The sequence below is a fragment of the Leptodactylus fuscus genome, chromosome 6, assembly GCF_031893055.1.
Source record: "Leptodactylus fuscus isolate aLepFus1 chromosome 6, aLepFus1.hap2, whole genome shotgun sequence".
Taxonomy (NCBI): Eukaryota; Metazoa; Chordata; class Amphibia; order Anura; family Leptodactylidae; genus Leptodactylus; species Leptodactylus fuscus.
In genome coordinates this window covers 25,675,599-25,701,634 of record NC_134270.1, presented here as the reverse complement: position 1 = coordinate 25,701,634, position 26,036 = coordinate 25,675,599, and the positions used below count along the sequence as shown (strand labels likewise).

At 42.6% G+C, this 26,036-nt stretch overlaps 1 protein-coding gene across 1 annotated transcript; it reads right to left on the bottom strand.

The window, feature by feature from the left end:
- Positions 1–2,311: 2,311 nt before the first annotated feature.
- On the bottom strand, positions 2,312–24,144 carry GABRD (gamma-aminobutyric acid type A receptor subunit delta). Its single transcript, XM_075278448.1, has 9 exons — positions 24,037–24,144; positions 20,066–20,178; positions 19,708–19,775; positions 19,149–19,369; positions 13,834–13,916; positions 11,131–11,268; positions 5,257–5,409; positions 3,575–3,783; positions 2,312–2,644 (listed from the first exon to the last, which is right to left on the bottom strand). The coding sequence occupies exons 1-9, from the start codon at positions 24,099–24,101 to the stop codon at positions 2,351–2,353; spliced, it is 1,344 nt and encodes a 447-aa protein (XP_075134549.1). The 5' UTR covers positions 24,102–24,144; the 3' UTR covers positions 2,312–2,350.
- Positions 24,145–26,036: the final 1,892 nt, after the last annotated feature.

Below are 26,036 nucleotides of genomic sequence, written 5' to 3'. Positions count from 1 at the left end.
AGCATCCGCACAATCTTGCATTGAAATCTCTCATCAATTTTTCTTTTCCGTCCACATCTAGGGAGGTTAGCCACAGTGCCATGGGCTTTAAACTTCTTGATGACACTGCGCACGGTAGACACAGGAACATTCAGGTCTTTGGAGATGGACTTGTAGCCTTGAGATTGCTCATGCCTCCTCACAATTTTGCTTCTCAAGTCCTAAGACAGTTTCTCCATGCTCAATGTGGTACACACAAGGACACAGGACAGAGGTTGAGTCAACTTTAATCCATTACAACTGGCTACAAGTGTCATTTAGTTATTGCCACCACCTGTTAGGTGCCTCAGGTTGATCATCTGGGAAATAAAGTATAAAGAACAAGGGCTACTCCTCGTTTTACAGCCTACTCTTTGTTTAGACTTCAAAAACAGTACTCAAAAACCTGAACGTGTAAATGCATCCCAAAGGCTTTCCATGCTATTTAGAATTATAAGTGAATAACAACCTGCTCACAAATGTTTACACCGATGGAATGGCTCCTATATGGGCAGCCGGCCAGTATTAATAAGGCCCATGATGTGAAGTACACCCTGCATTTGCCAACAATAAAGAGCTCCATGAAAGATGCATGTGTGATAATCGGGAGTAAAGAGACAAGCCATTAAAAAGCAATAAGGTGGTTAGAAATGCATCATTTGTGGCAATAAGGTAATGCTAGGAAACAGTATTAACTGCTTCCGGACTTGCCGTTGACTTTATACATCTAGTTACTCTTAAAGGGAGTCTGTCAGAACAAAATTGAGATATAAAGTAATCCTAGTACCTTGTAGTGATATCTGCGCAGTTTACCATGATGTTTTTTATTATTCAGGACCACTGCTCCATTCCAGAACTTTTATTCCTATGCAAATGAGAAGAAAAGGGCTTTAGGGGCGTGGCTTTCCTGCAACGGGCTTCACTATCTGCTGCTGCTACCTGCTGCTCAGGTCTGCCCTCTTACATGTTGACTGATATCTCTCCCCTCTGCCGCTACCGCTGCGTTTTTGTTTGTTTTTTAAATAGGCCATTACCAGCTGGGGGGGAGGGTTCGGTTGGGTTTTTTAGAATCGTTCAGGAGGGGCCCCATGGTGAACTTTTGACATTCCTAGATACGCCACTGACAGCAGAAGATAGTGAAGCCCATTGATGGGAAGCAATGGTTGTCTTTGCTAATTTTTTTATGGCTTGTCCTTGGGATAGGCCATAAAGACTTGATCGATAAGGGGCTGATACCCGGCCCCCGAACCCATTATCTGTACAGAGCCACTTCCAGCACCCGTCCTGTAAATAATATAGGGCCACAAGCAAAAAGTTCCATCCGCTGTATAGCGTTTCTGAAGGCATAATTGACATGATGTTATGTACAAAAACGCAATGTTTTTTGATATTCAAGTCAGTTTCTGGTGACATCTGAAATAGCAAATCTAATCTCTTGTTATTTGTTGCAGACATTTCTGTGACTCTTCCTTTTCAGTGAATTGGGCTTACAAGTATCTAAGTGCATGCCATTAAGAAAAAAAAAAACACTTTTAGTTCAATAGAACTTTGTTGGAATTGTAGAAATATCTTCAACAAATCTGCAATTTGGGAATTGGGGAAAATACAGTAACTGTTAAGTGATCAGTCTCACAGGCAAGAGAGTATAAACTTCATATCTGAGATACACACAGCTAAAGATGATGAAGTTTGATGGTCTCCAAATGGATCCTAAAATTATTAATTGTTCTAGAGGTCAGCCTAAGGTCTCCCTGATCCCGGAAGTACCAGCTCCGGCACTAGAGCGAAACCGGGAACCTCCAAATACTCAAGCGGAGGCTTCCGGCCTACCCCACGCTGGAACCAGCGCCACCCCGATGCCGGACAGAGAGCGGTCCAGGCGCCTCCACGCAGCATAGCGGAGGCCCCGGCCCGTCCTAACGCTTATGTATCGAGGATGCATCACAGCAATGAAGATCTATGGGTCTGTGTCATCATTGACGTGAAAAATGGATCAACCACAAAGAGCACACCACCCGCAGATTAGCAGAGTGGGACGCTGTCCATGAACAGCACAGAGATCACAAATGTGAATAAGGCCCAAGAGTTAAAAGGAATATCGCATGGTTATTTATTAAAGTGAGAAAATTCAGTATAGAACAATTATATTTTGCATGCTACTTATAGTACACACATTGTATACCTGTACACCTTACAGAGAGGGAAGAAATGTAAAGCTGGATAGTAATACTATAATAACTGTTCTACATATGAGTGACTAGAATATACTGTATAAGAGACCAAGCTTTGTATTGTGGAATGAATTAGTATGTATATCTCTGATGCTTCCTCTTTAGTGTGTATAACCGGCCCAGTAAATAATATTAACAGCTGCAAAGGTTGCTGGGAAAAGTGCCCTAGAATACACATCAATTGTATCAGCATCTATGGGTTTCAGGGAGATCTTCAGCCTGCCTTTGTTTCTGGGTGTAAGTTCCCGTCGATGCTCCTCACGTCGTCTTCTGACTTCTGGGACATCGCTCATTGTGCTCGGACTTAGGGTCTCTTTATAGAGGTGCTCAGAATTTACTCCCAGTATTGAAAATGAGAATAAAACAATGGCGTCTTTACCATCCTGAAGAGTCACCTGGAACACAGGAGAGATAGATTACTACAGTTACCAATAATGAGAAAGACAAGACTGACAATAATGGCTATTACAAAGGACATCATGGTGTCTCAGTGGTTAGCCTTGCATCACTGGAGTCCTGGGTTCAAATCCTACCAAGGACAAAAATTTTGCAAGGAGTTTGTATGTTCTCCCCATGTTTGCATGGATTTCCTCCCATGCTACAAAGACATACTGATAGGGAAAATGGACATTGTGAGCCCTATATGAGGCTTACAATCTACATAAAGAAAAAAATTGCTATTGCTTGTTTGGTGTAATATAACACATTACCAGTAACACCGCCTGTATCATTTCACCAGCTAATCCCACTTATTACATGTAATATTCAGGCTTTAGGCAGATTAAGTGTACAATACTCCAGATCTCACACTAAATAACCTTAAAGTCTTCTTCTTTTAATAAAACAGCTCAATTATTACTAAAGTAATTGCAAAAAAAGATAATTTTGTTTTCATGATAGAATCGATGTTCATTAAAAAGAATGCATTGCCTTATTTCGTACTAGGTTTTTTAACCAGACACAAAGTCGGACATGTCCGGTTAAAAAAAACAATTTTGTGGCGGAGAGGCACAAGAAGCACATGGGCGGTCACTTTGCAAACCCATTTAAGTCAATGGGTTTGAAAACTGACTGCCGGGTTTCCGTCTCCTGTCCAGTTTTTGGACAGAAGACAGAAACCCGCAAAGCGGAGACTGGGCGCAGGTGTGAACCTGCCCTATTATAGTTGTCTTATTCTACAATGTTTATGGTAATATGATGGCAGCCATCTTGTGTCAGGGCTTTCACTTGGATCCTATTGGTGTCGGTGAAATCTGAACATTGTCTAACCAGGCATGATCCTACTTACCCATTGTTAGACCATAATTTATAATTTAATATCTGACCTTGCTTTTCTTCTTGTGCTCCACTGTTGTCTTCTGCTTCTTCAAGTAGTCAGCATTAAAATGGGCAAATGCATATTCTACCAGGGCTGCAAACACGAAGACATAGCATATCAAGAAGTAGACATCCAGAGCTTTGACAGCAGATGCTCTAGGCAATGAAGAACGTGCACTGTCCATTAGAGTTGTCATGGTAAGCACAGTGGTTATTCCTAGGAAGCAAAAGATCTAAATTACTTATTCTTTATATTGCTTTTATGTATATGTCTTGCCATTCACCCAATACAGTATTCCCACAGGAATAACTAAAGGCTCCTGGACCCTGGTGCAAATGCTCAGCTTAGACCTGTCTACATAAGTTCTCCATCAACCGCATCCTGTCCATATATTTTAGCAGTATTTACATTTCCCTTCATTATCATATGTGTGCGCCCAGACCGCCAAGAAGACATTCACAATATGCCTGTGCACACAAGCTTCCCATCCCATCAAAGTGCCTGCCCATTGTGAGGGGACAAATATCTGTGTAAAGAGAGAGACTAGCATTCCACCATCTTATCTGCGTATATTGCATATTGCTTTTACTAACGTCTTGTCTGCGTATATTCCATATTCCTCTCACGCAGCTACTATGAGAGACTTACAATTGTGCTTTCTTATCATATTTAGGAAAAAGGTTGGAATGTTTCTGAGTTTCTCATAATATCACTTAGTTTCTCTTGTCCCGTAACGAGACACAGAATGTCCATTAGATATGAGAATAGTCTAAGCTAGGATCAAGGACAGACTGTCCATCTTAGAGCACTGTGCTAGCATGATTAGAACTAAAATGGATGACACGGACAACCATGTGTTAACTCATGTATTGCTTATACACGTATTTATCATTTGTAAATGCCCATTTTGTACTCTGACCAATGATAATTCATATTTCTATGTGATGTAGTTTGTTATGCCTAAATTAGCATACAGCCATTATTCCTCTATAAGAGCTAAGTAAGATGTAATAAACTTTAGAGCACTTAGATATACATCTGGCTATGTGTCACTTTGTGTTCTTCCCATACGGGCAACCATTTGGTTTCTAATTTGGAACCGACAGGGGTGTTCCCCTAACACCACTTTTGTGCCACAGCCTCCCTCCATAGAGTCTCTCCTTACATTTTGGTATTAAAAGGTTAATTTTCTCCTTTCTGATAGTGGAAGGTTGTGTATCATAAACCCTCTTCCCCTCTCACTCCAGTGCACCAGAGAACAGGTGTAATACATTTATAATGCACAGACCTGCCAGCCATCAAAGGAAATCAGAATGGAGAACCAAGAAAATAATTCAACCTGAGGCTAAGAACCCATGTAGCATCCGGCAGTGAAAAAGCGCTGCAGGAAAAACCATGGAGAAATTGCATTGAGGTTTTTAATCTGTGAACTTTCTGCTTCAATTATACGAGTAGGGAAACCGCCGCCACTACCGTAGGTATAATTCACATGCTGCGATTTCCAAAAACGTGATGGTGCATTTCTACTGCATGCATTTTATTATTATTATTATTATTATTATTTATTTATATAGCACCATTAATTCCATGGTGCTTTACATTTACATTTTTCTGCAATGTGTCGATAGGACAAATAATTATTTGCTTGCACGCTAAAATTTCTAAACAACTGATATATAAGAATGTTACCCAGCGACACTCTGGCAGGAACGGCAGACTGACTGATCCAGAATGAAACCCATGACATGACCACAAGTAAGATGGACGGCACGTAGGACTGTATGATGTACATTCCTCGATTTCTTTTCAGCTGAAAATGAAGGGTCAGTCTGGGAAACTGACCTGCTGAAATATAAGAGAACTGTCAGAACTTTTATCTTGTTTTGGGATTTTCACACATAGCACTGATGAAGGGTAATAAGTCTGAAACAGAGTTAGCAAAATTGACGTTTGGTAGAATATGGTGGCTAGCCAGAGGAACATATAAGGCAAAAAAATTAATATTTTGCCTCACTGCAAATGATTTCCTTTGTGGTTGTTCTAACCTTCTCTCTAAAGAGTTTATATATAGATAAGAACAGGTGACCCTAAACTATGTATCTGCGGGGCTGGGTTGATATGCTGGGTTCTGCTGACAGGCTCCCTTTAAGTGTCTTTAAGTTGTCCATTTATGACAATCCCATTTTAATCAGAGGTCCTGCACTGAGATCTTCAGCGATCATCTGTGGTCTGATGGAAAGCTTTGCAACCAGTATTTACAAGGGATTTAAGGACCTTGGATAGGTCACATGTCCTGTCTGCAGTTTATTCCTAGTTAAGTGAATGGGTTTAAGCTATAATACCATATACAGTCACAGCGTATGGCGCTGTGCTTGGTAAGCAGTATACAGGCATCAGCCTTGTCCAAGTGCTGCAGTCTCTTTAAACGGTGGATTGGTGAGGGTACCTACTAAGCACAGATCCCAATATCTACTGCAATAGAAAAACTCTTTAATTCTCCGCAGTGCAACCACATGGGAAATGAAACATTACACGGTGGCTATCAATAGCCATGGCCTCTCTGTGTATCGCGGATCCTACTGTGAATTAGACTCTATGTATTTACTTTCCAATCTGGCAAATTGATGCATTTTTGCCAACCATCCCAACACTATTCCCAATAGCGTGCACACGTGGGCGGCCACTCACCTATTGCAGCCACCCCGCTCACCCAGAAATAATCAATACAGACGTGACTACAGCAAGGAGCAGTCACAGCTCAGCTCCTTGCTTTGCCGCTGCATTCCAGCTAGTCGCTGTGTAGACGCGATGTGATGACGTCACAACGCGCCTACAACTGTGTGCGAGAGAGAGAGGCGCGGAGAGAGAGGCGCGGAGAGAGCGGCGGGGGAGCAAGGAGAAGGTAAGTTTAATGTGTACACTGAGGTGGAACATGAAACTGGGGGCAGATGAAGGAGGGAACGGCATGACACTTGGGGCAGAGATGGAGGGACATGAATCTGGGGGCAGAGATGGAGAGAACATGAATCTGGGGGCAGAGATGGAGGGGGGACATGAATCTGGGGGCAGAGATGGAGGGGGGACATGAATCTGGGGGCAGAGATGGAGGGGTGACATGAATCTGGGGGCAGAGATGGAGGGGTGACATGAATCTGGGGGCAGAGATGGAGGGGTGACATGAATCTGGGGGCAGAGATGGAGGGGGGACATGAATCTGGGGGCAGAGATGGAGGGGGGACATGAATCTGGGGGCAGAGATGGAGGGGGGACATGAATCTGGGGGCAGAGATGGAGGGGGGACATGAATCTGGGGGCAGAGATGGAGGGGGGACATGAATCTGGGGGCAGAGATGGAGGGGGGACATGAATCTGGGGGCAGAGATGGAGGGGGACATGAATCTGGGGGCAGAGATGGAGGGGGGACATGAATCTGGGGGCAGAGATGGAGGGGACATGAATCTGGGGGCAGAGATGGAGGGGGGACATGAATCTGGTGGCAGAGATGGAGGGGGGACATGAATCTGGTGGCAGAGATGGAGGGGGGACATGAATCTGGGGGCAGAGATGGAGGGGGGACATGAATCTGGGGGCAGAGATGGAGGGGGACATGAATCTGGGGGCAGAGATGGAGGGGGACATGAATCTGGGGGCAGAGATGGAGGGGGGACATGAATCTGGGGGCAGAGATGGAGGGGGACATGAATCTGGGGGCAGAGATGGAGGGGGGACATGAATCTGGGGGCAGAGATGGAGGGGACATGAATCTGGGGGCAGATGATGGAGGACATGAATCTGGGGGAAGAGATGGGGGAAATGAATCTGGGGGCAGAGATGGAGAGGACATGAATCTGGGGGCAGAGATGGGGGGACATGAATCTGGGGGCAGAGATGGAGGGGGCATGAATCTGGGGGCAGAGATGGGGGACATGAATCTGGGGGCAGGGGGCCACACGGTGGCTCAGTGGTTAGCACTGCAGCCTTGCAGCGCTGGAGTCCTGGTGTTCAAATCCCGCCAAGGGCACAAAACCATCTGCAAGGAGTTTGTATGTTCTCCCCGTGTTTGCATGGATTTCCATCCCATATTCCAAAGACATACTGATAGGGAAAAATGTACATTGTGAGCTCTATGTGGGGCTCACAATCTACATTTAAAAAAAAAAAAAAATGAATCTGGGGGCAGAGATGGGGGACATGAATCTGGGGGCAGAGATGGGGGACATGCATCTGGGGGCAGAGATGGGGGGGGACATGAATCTGGGGGCAGAGATGGGGGGGACATGAACCTGGGGGCAGAGATGGAGGGGACATGCATCTGGGGGCAGAGATGGAGGGACATCAATCTGGGGGCAGAGATGGAGGGGACATGAATCTGGGGGCAGAGATGGGGGGACATGAATCTGGGGGCACATGCATCTGGGGGCAGAGATGGGGGACATGAATCTGGGGGTAGATGATGGAGGACATGAATCTGGGGGCAGAGATGGGGGGACATGAATCTGGGGGGCAGAGATGGGGGAATATGAAATTGGGGGCAGAGATGGAGGGGGGACATGAAACTGGGGGCAGATGAAGGGTGTATATGAAACTGGGGAAGAGATAGAGGGGGGACATATAATTTACGGGTGACTGTAGGAGGATTATACTGTGTGGGAGCACGTGAAAAATGAATGAGAATGGGCGGAGTCAACATAGAAGTAGACAGAGCTAAATTTGCTGCGTGCGCTGCACATTTTGTCCCTCTTTCGACTTTTCAAAAGTTGGGAGGTATGCACTGAGGAGGACAGGCAGCAACCAACGGTTGTTTAATATGGCACCCGCCATATTGCTGTCTGTCCTCCTGAGCCCTGAGTGCCGGGTCAGCCCGTCACTTTCCTCAGCACCAATCTGTGTGTGGGGGAGGGGGTGACTTAGGAAGGATCATTATACTATCTATACTCTAGATTAGCGTTTTCTTGTTTACTACTGGTGGTACTGTTTGGCCATCAGGTTGCCCATCATTGACGGAGCCTTGCCCAGCTCACTAGCTGTTCTGCTCAGCAGCTTCCAGGGCTTAGAGGGAACATTGCCTCCCAAATATCTCAGAGGATCCCAGAAGATTGGAGCCAACAGGCCATGTGCATGAGCCAGATCTGTGGTTGAACGGCACAGTCCGTGTAGCACCCAGGCCTCCAGAGACCCCATTAATTTACCTTATTGAGCCTAGGGATTTGCCCCGGACTCACTGCCCCATATACGGGCTAGTCATGAAAAACACACGGTCATGAGCATGAGCCCCAACTCCTTTGGATCTGGTGAACGTTAACTCTTTAAAGCTGAACATAAGAGTACATACATTACAGTAGCAATAGTCACTAATACTGGGTATAAGTGTCATGTATAGGAGGCCTAGCCCATATAAAAGGACACGTGATCATCACAAGACAATTTATAAATGTTGGAAAGTATGATTGTCCGAAAACAGAATGAATGTAAAGATATAAACTAAACTATCATTAATTTAGACGACTTCATGAACCAATAGTATTGTACATTAAGACCTATAATACTGTACAATACAATGTTACACCTATAGGCAGATTGATTAGTTTACAATTTCTCTTAGCCAGGCGCCCTCTACTGGACACCCAGCACAACTAATGTGTGAGATTCCTAAATCTAAAAAACATATGGCATAGAATATTTGGAAAAATTGCTATTTCCACAGCTCCAATTTTTTTTTCTCTCTTCTTGTGCAGGCAATTTTTTATTTAAATTTATCACTGAAAATCTTTGTTGATGTTATTTGTGTCCCTACAGGATACCCCGCTGATCTAATGAAGGATGCGGGAGGCTGATCTGCTGAATATTAAGAAGTCGGGATATTGATTGCAGAGAGTGATATCTACAATTACTGGAATAGGCTGACACCAGAAATCTGACATACATCTCGTCGACCGACAAAAGCCTCCCCCTGTGATGAAAAGCCGACGTGCTCGAATCCTTTCATTTATTTTCCTCTCTCAGAGGAGATGATATGCATTACAGAAATTTAGGATTGATAAAAAAAAAATAGAAATACGCTAGAAAATGCCATTACATTCTGATCAGTGGGGATCCAACCTCTGAGTCTCCTACTGATCCAGGAATATATATATCCCTCAGTAGGTATCCTGCACAGCAGCAATCCTGTCCACACGTAGTGCACTACAACATGGCTCCATTTACACAAATAGATATAATCAAAATATATTATAGTTCCCTGCACAGCCGGGGGTGTTGTGCAGATACTGTACATCAGTTGGAACGCAACCAAATGGAATGTAAAGGCAAATTCTATATATTTATAGCAGAAAACCTCTTTAGGCTGAGGCCCCATGTTGTTTAAAAGCTGCTTATTTTGTTGCAGATTTTGCTGCAGTTTTTTGAGCCAAAGCCAGATGAGTATTGAACGAAAGGGAGAAGTATCAGAGCTTCGTGAAACACAATCCATGTGTCGGACACATTTACTGGCTTGAACTTTGTTCTAGGAGCGGGACTCCTAGTAGTATAGTTATATATCATGTTAGGAGTCCTTGCCTCCCAGCGACATACATCCCTGTATCAATTACAGTACTGTACAGTATTTATTTATTATGCTTACTTATATAGCACCATCATATTCCGTAGCGCTTTACAGATATATTGTCAGTCACTGTCCCATATAGGGCTCACAATCTACATTTCCTATCAGAATGTCTTTTGGTGTGTGGGAGGAAACCGGAGTACCCGGAGGAAACCCACGCAAAAACGGGGAGAACATACAAACTCCTTGCAGATGTTGCCCTTGGCAAGATTTGAACCTAGGACTCCAGTGCTGCAAGGCTGCAGTGCTAACCACTGAGCCATCCAGTATGTCCCTGGGAGGCAGGGACTCCTAGTATCATAGATAACTATACTGCTAAGAATCTTGCTCCCAGCATGAAGTTCAAGCCGGTAAATTTGTTTGAAACACGGACCTTGTTTCATAGGTGAAACATGTGCAGCTATCCTTACTCTGTTGAGAAAAGACTAGTTTCCTATTGATCTCCAGGCTCTGACTGCTGGCTATTTCTCCTGGTTTACTCCCTTGACTTCTGATTTGGTATTGGCTTTGACTTCTTGGATTTGACCTTTTGGCTTGGACTTCAATTCTGCTTTGATACTCTTTTTTTTGTTACTATTTATTCTACTAGTATGGACTTGGCTAGTTTGTTTCTCCCTTTATGTCCCTACAGGTAACTGGATTTGTTCTCTAATTTGCTAGGGCACATGTTGTCTGACATTCCTTGGTTTCATGAGCTGGGTCCCAAGCGGCAAAGTCAATTCTGCCTTGCAGCGGACTCTGGTAAAAACATTGGGGGTGATTTAGAAATTTTATAAAAATATGACCTCATATGTACTCTGGGCATTTCACGGAATATCTCTAACTGGGCATTGCAAACGCCAACTTCTAACAGGAGCCTAACCCTCATGCGAACAGGGATGAAACTCAAAGATATTATGTGATAGTGAACAAAACTTGATCAGATTCTTGTCTTAAATACAATACACATTTTATCATAGTACCTGATTTGAAGTTCATCGCCTCTTTGGTAAATTTGTAGTCAGTGATGGTGAATTGCGCCAGCTGAAGTTTATCTAGTCCATGGATCTGGTCCTGGTTTTCTGACCAGTTGTAGACAATATCTTCAGCTGAATAGCCATCTGGATGATATTGTAAAATTACCGTAGTATAATCCACCATACACAGGACAAGACAAGGAATGTTAATGGAGTACGGCATGTACAAGGTTATATAACTTGGTCACTGAAGCACAATACCTAACAGTGACACTTCAACGCATTCTCCATTCTTAGCATTGCTCTGGGCAAACCATTGTCACTTCTGTTTTACACAGATGAAATGAATTTATTCATTTGTCAAAATGGCGATGTTGGCTGACAGAACGGTAACCTTTTACTGGGAACAAAATATATATTTGTCGGAATAACAAGAGAAGTAATAGTAAGCTAAGGAACTGCATAAGGATTGGAATTGGAATTGTTTTCAATAGCAACAAAGGGCAGCGTTACTGTAGACATTGGGAACTGAGGAAAGCGTCAACATTCTGGTGTAAATTGTGCCAAAAACTGACTAACATGTGTTGCGCCAAACTGATCAAGTGTCTTAGACACATTTCCGGCTTGTACGAAAAAGGGTTGTAACTTCCCTAGAAAGGTGCATTATTTATTGTAAAGAGCAGCACCATGCGCCAAATAATATGCCGACATTTTAGTGGATCTTTGTGGACAAATAATAAGGCGTAAAGCTAAACTTGACAGTTTCATATATTTGGCACATTTTATGACAGCCTAGTCTAAGTATGCACTGGCTAAAACTTAGGGCGGGTTCACACCTGCGCCCAGTGTCCGCTTTAGGCAATCCGGCGGGTTTCCGTCTTCTGCCCCATGAAATTGGACAGGGGACGGAAACCCAGCGGTCAGTTTTCAAACCCATTCACTTGAATGGGTTTGCAAAGTGAGCATCTGTGAGCGTTTTCTGCCTCTCCACGGCGAAACCGGTTTTTTTAACCGAACACAAAGTTGGACATGCAGGACGGAAACCCGTCCCCTGTTCTCGAGGCAGAAGATGGAAACCCGCCGGATTGCCTAACGCGGAGACCGGGTGCTGGTGTGAAGCCGACCTTAGACAGTATTAATAAATCAGTATTAGTAAATTTTCTGATAAAATCACATATAGTTTTGGATGTAGGGAATTACTATTCATATAATTCCATGTATTACTGAAATTACTCCACGGATGAGGCAATCCCTATGATCGCTTCCTGATCAGTAGCTAAAAGGGTTTTCAGATTAGTGGGGTTTTCTGATTATAGTAAGTTACTGCCTATACTGGACTGGGAACCCCACAAATCACAAGAACTGGGGTGTTCGATGGACAGCTCACGTGCTTCACCATTGGTTTTGATGAGGCCACCGGAGATAGCCAAAATACATCTCCAGTCACCCCATTGAAATGAATGGAGTGATGTGAGACGTTCAACTAGCCACTCCATTCAAATCTAGAGTACAAAGCCCCCCAAAATCTGTCAGAGGTTTTACCCCCACCAATCAGCAAGTTATTTCTTATTCTTTGGATAAGGAGTAACTTGCTGTTACTGGAATACCCTTTAAAGATAATGATAATCAATCCTTAGTATAGGTCATCAATATCAGACTAGGGATTCAATACTCAACACTCCTACAGATCAGCTGTCCACAGCAGCTCCTGACACCATAACTAACACAGCGAATGGAGTAGGGAGCACAGGTTTGTTCCATTTAGTGTACTGCAAGTCGGCCCCCAGTGACTCCCACCAATATCATATTCATGACCCATCCTACTAATAGGTCATCAACAACTCTAACCTTTTTTCAGGTTGCCCACTGGCCCCTTCAACTTCCCTATTTAAAGTCAACTATGGTCAAACTATGTATGTCTGATGGGCCCATATAGATGTTGTAATCTGTGAGTGAACCAGGGAAGATATGTTTTATTATCTTACAGCTCCCCCACAGGAGAAAAAAAAGTATTACACAAACCCCATTGGAATCAGTCCTCCGAACAAGAAATCGTCTCCAGTGCTACTTTCTGTTTTGGATCATAGATGAGGATCCTGTATGGGGCACATACTTCCTATACTGCTAACGCTGGGTTCACACCTGCGTTCATGTCTCCATACTATGGTTTCCGTCTTCTGCATGGCAGAAGACGGAAACCATAGACCGGGTCCGGCCGTGCGCGGCGGTGAGCGTTTTAGGCTCTCCGCCGCGAAACCGGATTTTTTTATCCGGACACAGAGTAGTGCATGTCCGACTCTGTGTCCGGATTATAAAACCCGGTTTCGCGGCGGAGAGCGCAAAATGCTCACTGCCGCGCACGGCCGGACAGCTTTCTCACCCATTCAAATGAATGGGTGAGAAAGTCTCCTGCAGGCTTCCGTCTCCTGCATCTGTTTTATGCAGGAAATGGAAACCTGCAATAAGGACCGATGAACGCAGATGTGAACGAGCCCTTACTCAGAAATCTCTGAAAGGGTATTACAAGGTTTTGAGAGGTATGACTGCTGTGTCACATAAATCAATAGAAAATATTTACAGAAAGGAAAAGATTTCCAAAGAATAAATGAAAATTGTATAGGTTATTTCTTCCTATTTTTTAAGAAAGTTGAAAATTCGGTATTTTTTCTATATTATTCTAAGCCAGTGTACAAGGCCTTAAAAACTTACAGCTTTCCAGGTCCAGTCTGCACTCCTGCTCATCTAGTGGGTATTTTGTCAAGTCCATGTCACAAGAGACAGTCGATGTGATCCTGAAATTGATATAGGTTCAGAAATGAAATGACTGTAAGGCTGAGGCCACGCATTATGGAAAAGCTTTTTTGATTTTGCATACGGTTTTTGAGCCAAAGTCAAAAGTGGCTTGGAAAAGAATGGAGAATGTAAAGAAAGCGCTAATACTTCTCCCTCTGATAGACCCACTCCTGGCCTTGGCTCAAAAAACTGCGGATAATCTGCAACAAGAATAAAAACAACAGTTTTTGGCTTCAACTGAAAGCTGGATTTAAACAATTTATTTTTGTCAATTTTGCAGTTTTTATTGAGTTTGTATTTTTTGTAATTTTTCCATGTAGCCTGAGGTTACTTTAAAGTCTATACTACCGTATATACTCGAGTATAAGCTGACCCGAATATAAGCCGACGCCCCTAATTTTACCACAAAAAACTGTGAAAACTTATTGACTCGAGTATAAGCCGAGGGGGGAAATGCAGCAGCTACTGGAAAATTCCAAAAATTAAAATGGCCGGAGTTTTTGGGTGCAGTAGGTGCTGGGGAAGGGGAGGGGGTGTTTTGGTTGTCTGTCTGCCCCTTCCCTGAGCTTGAGGACTGGCTTTTTATTCCCCCTACTTGGAATTCAGCCTGGCTGAATATAGGGGATCTGCAGTGCTCCTATTAACCCCTTCCTGACGGAACAGGAGCACTGCAGATCCCCTATATTCAGTAGACCGGGCACTGTCAGACACAGGGATACCTAATGTGTATGTGTTTCACAGTCATTTTCTACTTTTATATGTATTCTAGGGAAAGGAGGGATTTAGAACGTTTATTTACTTTATTTTTTTATTATATTTTTTTTAAAGCTTCTTTTTTTTCACTATTTTATGGGAGATTCTATACATTACTATAGCAGCTGGTCATAGACACCCCCTCCCAAAAAAAAAAAAAAAATTAATTTTTTTTTTGCTTGACTCGAGTATAAGTCGAGGGGGGCTTTTTCAGCACAAAAACTATGCTGAAAAATTCGGCTTATACTTAAGTATATACGGTACATTATAACAAGAGATGCAGATCGAAGTTTTGTTAGCCTACAGACCAATGTACCGGATTTTCCTGTGCGGACTTTCTGCCCTTATACCTATATGGAGAATAGCTATATGGAAATTTTTGAAAATGCAATTTGTCCGCTGCAGATTATTTTCTGCAATATGTGGATGGGATTAGCTATGTACTGTAAAACACAGCAGCCAAAATGCTGCATTTTGGCAACATGGGACTTTAGCCTTAGGCCGCAGCACCGCAGGCCGGAAAAATGATGGCATTATACAGTAACTGCAAAGCGGATGGGATTCATGCCAATCCCATGCCCAATTTGCTTTTAAAACCGCAGCGCAGACACGCTGCGATTTCCAAAATGCCGCGGTTTTAGAAATCACAGCATGTCAATTATATCTACGGAAACGCCGGCGGCTTTCCTGTAGATATAATTGTAACATAAAGTCCGCAGAGGAAAAGTCTGTGAACCTTCTGTTCAAAGGGCTGCGGGAAGAAATGAGATGCTTTCCCTCCATGGTTTTTCCCGCAGTGCTTTAGCGCTGTGTATCATTCCGTGGGGCCTTAGCCTTAATAGTTTTTGCTTCATGTTTACTAATTTTTTAAAGTTATTTTGCAAAACATAGCATATTTTTACCATTTTTCACTTTTTAAAATAGTAAAACAGGTTTTACCGCCAGCATTGTCCGTAGCTATTGTCTGTTACGAGATTTTAGCAACGGACTCTAACTGAACTGTCAAAAATCCATTAAAATTTCCATTCATTTCAATGGGATTTCATCTTGTGTCCGTTTACACCTAAGCCCGTTTTATCCAGTGGACAAAAAAAATCCTACATGCAGGACTTTTCTGTCCATTAGAAAAAAACGGATGGCAAGCGTCCATTATTTTTTTTTTAACATTGAAGTCTATGGTGAACGGACATATAACGGACAGTAACTGATAGCCATCAGTTATTGTCCGTTTGTGTCTGTTATGATAGGTGTCCATTTTTTGTTTCTTTTAAACAGACACCTATTAAATACATATTGAAATGCTCGCGATTCTGCAGCTAAAAATTACTGTGTTTTAGCAAGTGGGGCTTTAGTCTTAAGGAGTGCTCACATTTTGTGGGACCCTATCATACTGTACAGATAGATACATACTTGTACACTATATGGACAAAAGTATTGGGTCTGCACATTACACCTACAGCAGCGCTTATATAAATGGATGAACAGCTGTATACATCTGTCTGTATATATGTGTAGGGAGAGAAAGCTTAATATCTGCATTCAGCAAAAATCCATAAATTATGACCCATCCCCATAATATCCTAGGTGGCCCACAACACCTTGCACCAGCCCTGTATTAACCCTCCACCGTAGGTCTTTCTAGACATTGCTAGGTATGGGGGCATGTATACAGTGATACAACACATCTGAGTGATCAACTGGCCTCATTACCAGACAAGGACACGACAGACATGACATAGTGCCTGTACTGCTACAGTTCGGATTACAGTTATAATGGTGATAAGCCCATTTCTGATTTTGCTATGGGACCAAATAAATTCTGGTTACACCCCTAAAGATAACTTTACCGTTTAAGAGGAAATGTGATAAACTTGTATAAATATATAAATGGCCAATACAAGAAATATAGGGAAAATCTGTTCCATGTAAAATCTCCTCATCTGGAGAAAAAAAAAAGGTTTAACCTTAAGAGCCGACAAGGCTTTTTCACCATAAGGTCTGTAAATCTGTGGAATAGCCTACCCAGGAACTGATCACAGAAGAACAGTTGACAGCTACAAAAAAGGATTAGATGTCTGTAACATCTTTGCCTGTTTGGGTCTCTGCGCCACCCTCCGTTCGCACACTGCGGTGCAGGAGGCACGTTCAGTTATGATTCATTGCTTTGGGTTCTTTTTGCTCTGTCTGAACTATGCTGTATTCTCTCATCTCTGGAATTGATTTTTCCACCACACCCATCTCCTTCACCTTAGTTTCCCTCTGTTCCTCTAATAGTTAATCTTAGCCTTACTTGTGTGATTGACAGCCTATCTGCCTATCAAGTCTGGGGCGGGGTCTGAACTTCCCATAAACAGGTCAGCAGCCCATACATGTGGCTATTGTGACTCTGTCCTCACTAAGCGGTTCTCTTACTATTGTAGGTTATTACTGACTTTGGTCCTTTGGCTTTTCTTATGACTTCTCTTTTGAATTGCAATTTGGTACTTGTCTCTCTGGCTTTAACCTTTGGCTTGCTGACTCCTCTTCCATGTTGTTTGTCTTGTCTGCGTTTTATGCTGTCACTTATCTAAGAAGGGATCGTCACCCAGTGGTGCACTGTCACCTAGGGCAGTGAGGCAAGTAGGTAGGGACAGAGGGTGGGTTCAGCTTAGGACTCACTGTCTCTGTCATTCCCTTCCTCCCAGGTTTCAGCAGCGGCACTGGGGAATTGTTCAACTGGCAATTACCTAACAATGTCTTCTGAGATAAAAACAGCGTTGATGGTTATAGAAATATATAGGATGTCACAACCTCTCCCATCCCCTGGTTGAACTTAATGGACATATTTATTTTTTTCAAATGTAATAACTAGGTAAATATGCGAACAAAATATTTTTAGCAACTCTTCACAAAATTTCACAAAATTAAGCTAATTTAGTTCTTCATAAATTTACCTGTCAATTTGATAATTAACAGAGAAGGACAAGGTCTCTTGACATCCAAAGCAGAGGTTTAAAATCTTCAGTATTCTCAGGTCTTGTGTTCCCAATGCAAAATCCAGGTAAAAAAAACCATCCCTTTTTTATATTAGTGAGAGCCGCAGTGGTTGGATCCCAACTGATCTACAGCTTATCCCCTATCTGGTGGGGTGGGAAACCCCTTTAAGGCTAAGGCCCCAAGTTGGGCACTCATAGCAAAGTACAGTGGCAGTGTGTTACGGTTCTGTGTAAATATTTAAAAATAATATTTTTAAACGACAGACCCGCTAGTCTGCAAGGTACTACAGCGAGGTCCACAGGCCCAGAAGGACGGCTGTATGTCAGAACAGTACACTAACAGTTAAACTGCACTGGCAGTGATGTGGTGCAGTGCTTAATGTGAACAGGCTGTAATAAAACCCTGCCAGTAAACCTCACTGGTAAGGTGCACCTGTACAGTTGAATTAGCAAGGCTGCCTAGGGTTAATCGTCACCCCAGGTCAGCAACATAATATGCTCCTGCTACAGCTAGGAGAAACTAAGGAAGTCTTGACAGTTCAAGGGGCTACCTCAGGGACCACACCTGCTGACAGCACCTCAGAGTCCACTGCTCCTAGCCTTAGTGTAGGGCTGCCAGTTCAGGGTTTACAGGTTCTAAACTAAGTACAGACAGAGGCCTATTCTACACCCTGCCTCAATGCTGGAGCCTAGCCCTGACTACTGTCATTAGCGAACTTAGTCAAAGTGTGAGCCCCCCACGCGCGTCGGCTCACACTATATAAAGGGAAGTCCCCGCCCAGCAGGGGCGGCGGCCATGAAATCACCGATCATGCCCAGTATGGCCAAAATGGGACTTAGTCTGTGAGTGGTTCCAAAATGTCCGAGCATGCTCAGTAGGGGAGAAATGGCACTTAGTCTGTGAGCGGCTCCAAAATGTCTGAGCATGCTCAGAAGGGAAAAAACTGGACTTATACTCCAGTCGCCTCACTGCATGAGGCCAAGGGTCGGATTGACCCGCAGGTGGCACTGTGTGCCGTGATGGAAACCTGCGAGACCCGATCCTAAAACAGTGTAGTGGATAAAATGAGTTTGTATGTTCTCCCTGTGTTTACATGGGTTTCCTCCCACACTCCAAAGACATACTGATAGGGAATTTAGATTGTGAGCCCTATATGGGACAGGGACGATCAGAATATGTTGGTGCAAAATAATGGATGAGATCAAAGTAAATCTCATGCACACACTGCAGAAAAAAACAGCAGTGCAATGTGCCTTGTGCTGTGGGTTTCGAACACACAGAATGTCAATTATTGCTGGTGCTTGCCCATATTTTTCCGCCTTGAAGACAGGGGCAGCCACCCAGAAATCGCAGCTGAAGGATGCAGAAAAAAAACTGTTGTTTGCTGATGGATTTTGCCGTGTGCAAATGTACTGCAGAATATTTTATAATATCTATAAACAGTGCCATCCTAGACCTTCACCAACATCTCTACACATAGGTAACGTGCTACTATCTATTACCTGCTGCTGTACAAGATGACGCCATCCGGTTGTAGTCGGATTAGTTTGTTTTCTACTGTGACATCATGAAACCAGGCGGATTTGGCATTGACGATAAACGTATCCGGTATCCAAAGTTTCTCAACAAATCTGCTGTCGAAGCCAAGAGTTTTGTTGGTGTGATAGTAAGAAAGTCTTTCATCTCTCCAACTCTGACGTAGGTAAACCGTCATTGTGTATTCCTGAACAACAAGACAACTCAGGATCAGTTTCATCCTACAATTGGGGAATCAGCAACATAAAACTAATAAAAATTTAAAAAGTTACAAGCACATTTTGTTTTATTTCTGAGCCAAATCTAAGCTTTTCTACATCTGATCTCAGCCTTAGACTGAGGCCCCACGTTGTGCAAACGCAGCTTTTTCTGTTGCAGATTTTGCTGTGGTTTTTTTGAGCCAAAGCAAGAATGGAAATTGCATCATGTAAATTAAGATAGCGATTTCCCTATAGATATGATGGAAGCAGACAGTCCGCAGAGGAAACCTAGTGGCGACATCAAGTATCTGTGTTGCATTATTACCATATTTATTTCAGAGATGTGGTCAATGCTGGTCACTTCTATGTCTACAGCAACGATCACTGGAGGACCTATAAAAATTACAAATTATTTTTTAACAAATAAACCAAGATCTTTTTGCAGTCAATTCTAAGCAGTATGTCATCAATGTCTAATAATTCCAATTATTTCTCTAGAAAGAACAGAGCATGATCCCCGGACCCCCATTCTGCCACCCAATTCTGCTGGAACTCGCTGGCTACCAGAATAACTTTGTAGTAGTTTAGCGAACAGACAACCCTACTTTGTAGGTCACTGCTATAGCACTCGTTTAATCTATATACTAAATATTAGAAATTAAAATCCTAGTTACAATCCTTACCCCCAATGCCAGGTCTGAATTTCCTTGCATATCCCTTCATCAACCCTTCCAAACTTGACATCCAGGCTATATCAAGATTAGATCCAATGTAATCTCCAATGTCTTCTGCACCACTGTCAAAGTCAAAAAACACAATGTACAGTGTATATAGTTACAGAATAACAGTATAAAGCACATGAGCTGTTTCTATATGTTTATGCAGATGAAAATCAAATAATATCAATATCAACTGGGTCTTGCACACTCCAATACCAGGCAGACCCTGGTGTCAAGTGGCTCCAAATTCTAATCCAAATGGGGGTGCTGGTTAGATTTTTGGGGTGCATCAGGAGTCTGAGTACATGCCCAAATGTAACTGATGTGTTCATAGATGTGTATTAGGCAAACCAGATGATTTCAACAGGTTCGGCGTCATATATAGTGTATAAGGGGGCCTCCTGGCATCTACTGTCAGGGGAGATAAGGATTGGGCGGTTGGATTTTACCTGCCCAATCCATTTGTTTTTGGGCTGATAGGCTACTGCTAGGTACTGGCGTAACAAACAAATAATGGGGACCCAGTATATGATTAGTTTTGTCTCATTTAGACACACATAGTGATTTTACAGTACATATAATATGCACACAGTGATGTCACAATACTAAGATAATACACAATTATGTCACAGTACAGGGATAATGAACATAGTGATGTCATAGAACAAAAATAATATACACAGTCAAGTCAAAGTACGGGGTAATGCACAGTGATGTCACAATACAAAAATAATGTACACGGTCATATCACGGTACTGAGAATACACATGGTGATGTACAGTACAGGAATATTGAATACAGTGATGTCACAGTACAAGAATGTACACATTGATGTCACAGTACATAGAGAATGCACATAGTGAAGTCACAGTGTAGGGATATTACACAGTGATGTCACATTACAGGGATAAAGTCAGATATGACATCATAGCATAGGTGCAATGCACACAGAAAAAGATCACTTTTCACTATAACATCACAGTATATGAAGCAAGAAATTATAATGATGTCACCTGCACACACTGTGATGTTCTGTGAGGTTTATAATCATGTAATGTATGAAAAACATTGGTATCCTTAAAATGTTAATGCTAGATATAGTTGCTTATGCTTCAAACTGGTATAATGTTATATGATAAGATGACGCCTACATCCAGGAGGGGTGCAAGAAAAACAAATGCCTACCTTGCTGCTACAAGACAAATCCCCAAGGTTACCACGCAGTGTTAGGAGTATTTAGGTTCATTACTTTCTATTTTTCTTACCTGGGGAGTTTTTGGCTGCGCAGTGTCTGGGGTGGCATCCTGGCGCTGCGGGGTTGTCCTGTCGTGAGTATTGGTGCACACCTTCTGACTTGCACGTGCGCACTGATGGTAGGCAGCTTTATCTCCTGGTTGATTAGTCTGTCCTCTCATTTGCACCTGGGAGGAGTGGTCTCTACTCTGTATTTAAACCCATGCCTCCCATGGTTCTGTGCTGAGTGTCGCTTTTACAGAGCTAGGCCTTAGCAGGAGGAGTAGGTGGTGTTCTGGGATAGAGGAAGTTCCGTGGTTGGTTTTTGGGAGGTTTGGGTGAACGAGTTGGTTTGTCTGTTTTCCCTTCTGTGTTCACCAATCCTCCCTCTGTTTATAATTGACTGTGTGAGTGAATTGCCTTATCCTTTGATTTCTACTCAGTTTCCCTGTGTTTGTTTCCTAGTGTAAGGTTCCTTCCCATATTGGTTTGGGGGAATCCTTTCCCACATTTTTCCTGTGTGCTGCTTGTGTTGTTAGTCAGCGCACACCCTTGTCAGTCCCTGTCAGTAGCAGCTTCACTTGTTCGTTAGGGGTGACCCCCTTTAGTCTCCAGTCCCTAGAGATCTTATAGGGCATTCCTTCTCCCACTTCCCTCTAGGCCTACGGTATCAGTGAGAGAGGAGCTGTCGGGGTCAGGCGTAGCCTGAGAACAGCCGACCCACACCCGTGAGGCAGGGACCGGGATAGCTAGTGGGAGTAGTGCAGGGCGAGATTCCCTACTGCTATTCCTTAGCCCCGTTGTAGCTACCTGGACTGACATAACACGCAGGACCGGGAGTAGCTGGCTATATATGGAACTGCTTCAACTTTTTCTGTTTCTGTACCATACCAATCAGGAATGAATATGAAAACTTACATTGTTGTTATCTCTCTTACTTTCTCTGTTACTATTTAACCCCTGTGGTCTTAAATAAAAGTGCGTCAGCACACATTCCTTAGCTGAGAGAGGAACGAATGCCAATATATAGAGTGGTGTGACTTCTTCACCGCCTGGCACTCAGCCTAATTAATTAGGACGACGACAGTTACCCTAGGTCAATTAGTCATAAACACAGCTTTGACCTTATCAGTTCCAGTAAAGTAATGGAGGTGCATACAGTTTTCCTTCCATCAGCCATAGTTATCACAAGTTGCACCTTAGTTTTCAATGGACATGGGCCTCTCTAATTGTTGGGCCCCATAGCAGTTGCTATGTCTGTTACCCTTGTAGTTACACCCACGCTGCCAAAGGTCACCTCTCACCAGCCCGTTATACATGCCAAATAAAAAAAAATATCAAATTGAGCCTGAGTGTAGTTTAATATTTTTGGATAACTTACCAACAACTTTATTGCAAAAGTATGTGCTCCCTTCTGGAGCGCTGACCTCTTCCCTGCATCTCTGATACACACAGTAGTGGGAATTTATCAACTTTGTTGTTTCTTATTAGGAACTGATCAAAATTTTTGGTATAACTTGTGCCAGTTATATTAGATCTGTCAAGTTAAGGCGTCCCCGCCCCAGTCCACCTTGATCCGCACCCACAATGAAATTCTAGTGCAGCCTCAATCTGATTCCCATAGACTTGACTTGTGAGTTTGACAAAATACATTTTTACTGGAGTAGTTCTTAGATGGACAAGATTTTGTGTTCACGTGAGCATCCATATCCAGTAAAGGGAGGAAATGTTAAAAGACATGACTAAGGATGAGTTCACACAATTCGTGCCAAATCACCTTGAGGGAAAAAAATGCTAAGTGAGAATTAACCCGAATAGGTTTTGCTAATGAATTAATGGATCTAAATTTGATGACTTTATAGAATTCATTAAATGTCCTTCCAGTCATTATGGAAACTACTTACATCTCTCCTTATCTCTGAAAGGTGGTCAGGGCAACATAACCCCCAAAAACTATTAGGGAGCCTTCACACGGAGTAAACGTGCGTGTATTTTTGCAAAATACATGTGTAAAAATACATGTGTAAAAATAAGATTCCCATTGACTTCAATGATATTTTTTACAAGTGTAAAAATACTCCTGTAAAAATACGCCTGTAAAATGTCATTGAAGTCAATGGGAGTCTTATTTTTACACGTGTATTTTTACACGTGTATTTTGCAAAAATACACGCGCTTTTACTCCGTGTGAAGGCTCCCTATAATGTACGGGTGTTGACATTGCTGGTAACACATAATGTGATTTCTTTTTGAGTTGTATATGCAGAATTGTTGCAATGCTCCATCTCCGTGGACAAAAATGAATTTCCCTGTCCCAGCCTGTCCCTATATACCATGGCCAAGGCAGAATGACTTATCTACACCTTCCCTGGCACTCAGTACATGCCCTGCCTGATCCTCTATGCTTGAACCCCTATATACAACACTAGACCTAAACCTATAGAATTATCTAAAATGGTAAAAAGTTATTGATATGCAATAACAATGCAGTCCAAAAACAGGTGAAATGAGCAATTTAGCTCTGCTACAATCAGTACCACGTAGTATAGTCAGCAACACCGTCTTACTACCCTAGTAGTACAAAAAGATTATTCCTGAGCATTCTGTATTTTTTTAATCAAAAAACACTATTGCAAAAAATGATGAGGTGTAACACTGAAAGGGTGAACATTTTAGAAAGAGAATAATAATTTGCACATTACCTTTGGCTCATGACACGTGCGGTATAGGCTACAGAGAATACCAGGGTCCAGAAGATATATCCCATGTCTATAAAGCTTAGTAAATGCTCACAGACTAGTACTGTATTCCATCACAATAATATAATCCTGCCATGCTGTTACAAGAGGTTAGTGCTATGCTGGATGCCAATGCAGATCACTGGATGCCAATGAGCGGTGTCCAAAAACTCATAGTTCAAGGCACATCGAGCAGATTGCAGAACTGTCAGGTCCTCGCTGCCTTTGTGATGTGTTCTCTATAGTGGTTGTGTTTATGTAGCACTCAATGAGATATCATGGTCATTAGTGTGACGTGAGGAGCACATGAAAAGAGTATAAAAGGCCAAAAATCTGACACCGAAGCTGTAACATAAGTGCAATTTTACAATTAAAACGGAAACCAGACCAATATAAAAGTATGTAAAATATACAAAATGTAAAATACATAACATTTAAAAAATATTGTAAATACATATAGACAGGGAGATATACTCTGTATATGCATCAAGTTGCCAAATTTTAAGAAATGTGTTCAGGGAGACTGCAAGTGTAGCATGTACCCTGCGGAGTGCCATTTTTTGATACAGAAGTTGTGTCTGCACATGCTGACCATGCACATACAAAATAGTACCATAGTAGTTCCAGAGTTTACTTACCGTAGTCAGAATATTTTCTAACAGTAGCTCTAATTTTAGGCCATAATCTAATATTAAATGTAATAATTTAATATTTTTATACTTAATAATAGATAGAAATAATAATAGACCGCCAGACATCAGACGCCGGTAATCTGTAAGAAACCCTGGTAGTGAGTGTTATATATGGCTGCAGTACCCATTTATACCAATGGGGTGTGTATGTAATGACTTGGGAAGTTTCTCTATACTAGACAAAACCTTTAAAGAGGACCTTTCACCACTTTCACCAACTCCATCTCTTTGCGTCCTTCAATAGGTGCCGCTCTACTGATTCAGAAGCAATTGGAATTCATTCTCTAGCTCCCACCGTTCCAGAGCAATCATTTCTGTTTGTTTCAGGACCTAATATGCAAACTAGGCTTCCTACTGTCAAGTAGGAGGTCTCAGACTATGCGCTCCAGCCAAGGACCATCTACTATTAGCATATAGGGTGCTAGAGAAAGAATTCCAACAGTGCCAGTAGAGCAGATCCTATTGAAGGATGAAAGGAGTTGGTGTTGGTGGATGTTTTAATCTGTAGTTAAGTAACTCTCTGATGGAAACAACTACAGCCCTATCAGTAAGGGGGCATTCACACTACCATATATACTATTTGAGTAAATGGGAGCGGGTCTGCAGTCTCTAATGAAATATAGTAATGTAGTGTATTTCCCCCATTACTGGCCCTTACACAGTATATTACCCTCTTAAAGGGATTCTACCATTAAAACCCTTTTTTTTGTAGATAAGACGTCGGAATAGCCTTTAGAAAGGCTATTCGTCTCTTACCTTTAGATGTGATCTCCGCCGCACCATTCCTTAGAAATACCGGTTGTTACCGGTATGCAAATTAGTTCTCTTGCAGTGATGGGGGCGGGCCCCAGCGCTGGAAATGCGATGGGGGGCGTCCCTACTGCTGCTCGAGAACAGGCTCCAGCGACGCCTATATCTTCGGCTGGATCCTCCCCTTCTTTTGTCGTCTTTCTTCGGCGTCACCTCCGACGCCTGCGCAGTTGGCTCTGCCAGTGAGACACTAGTAGAGCCGACTGCTCATGCCGGCCGGCGGCCATAGTTCCAAAGCTGCAATTGCGCGCATGCACAGTTTTGCACCAAAAATAGTGCTTTGGTGCTAAATCATAAATCTGCCCCACTGTGTATATATGTCTGTAAGAAGTAACTCAGATTAATAAGCATCTGCATATAAAGTACGTGTGAGGCGTGTGAACTGTAGCTATCTAACTCTATAATATATATTATGTATAATAAGTATAATAAACAGATAGGCCAAGTAATGAAAAATAATAT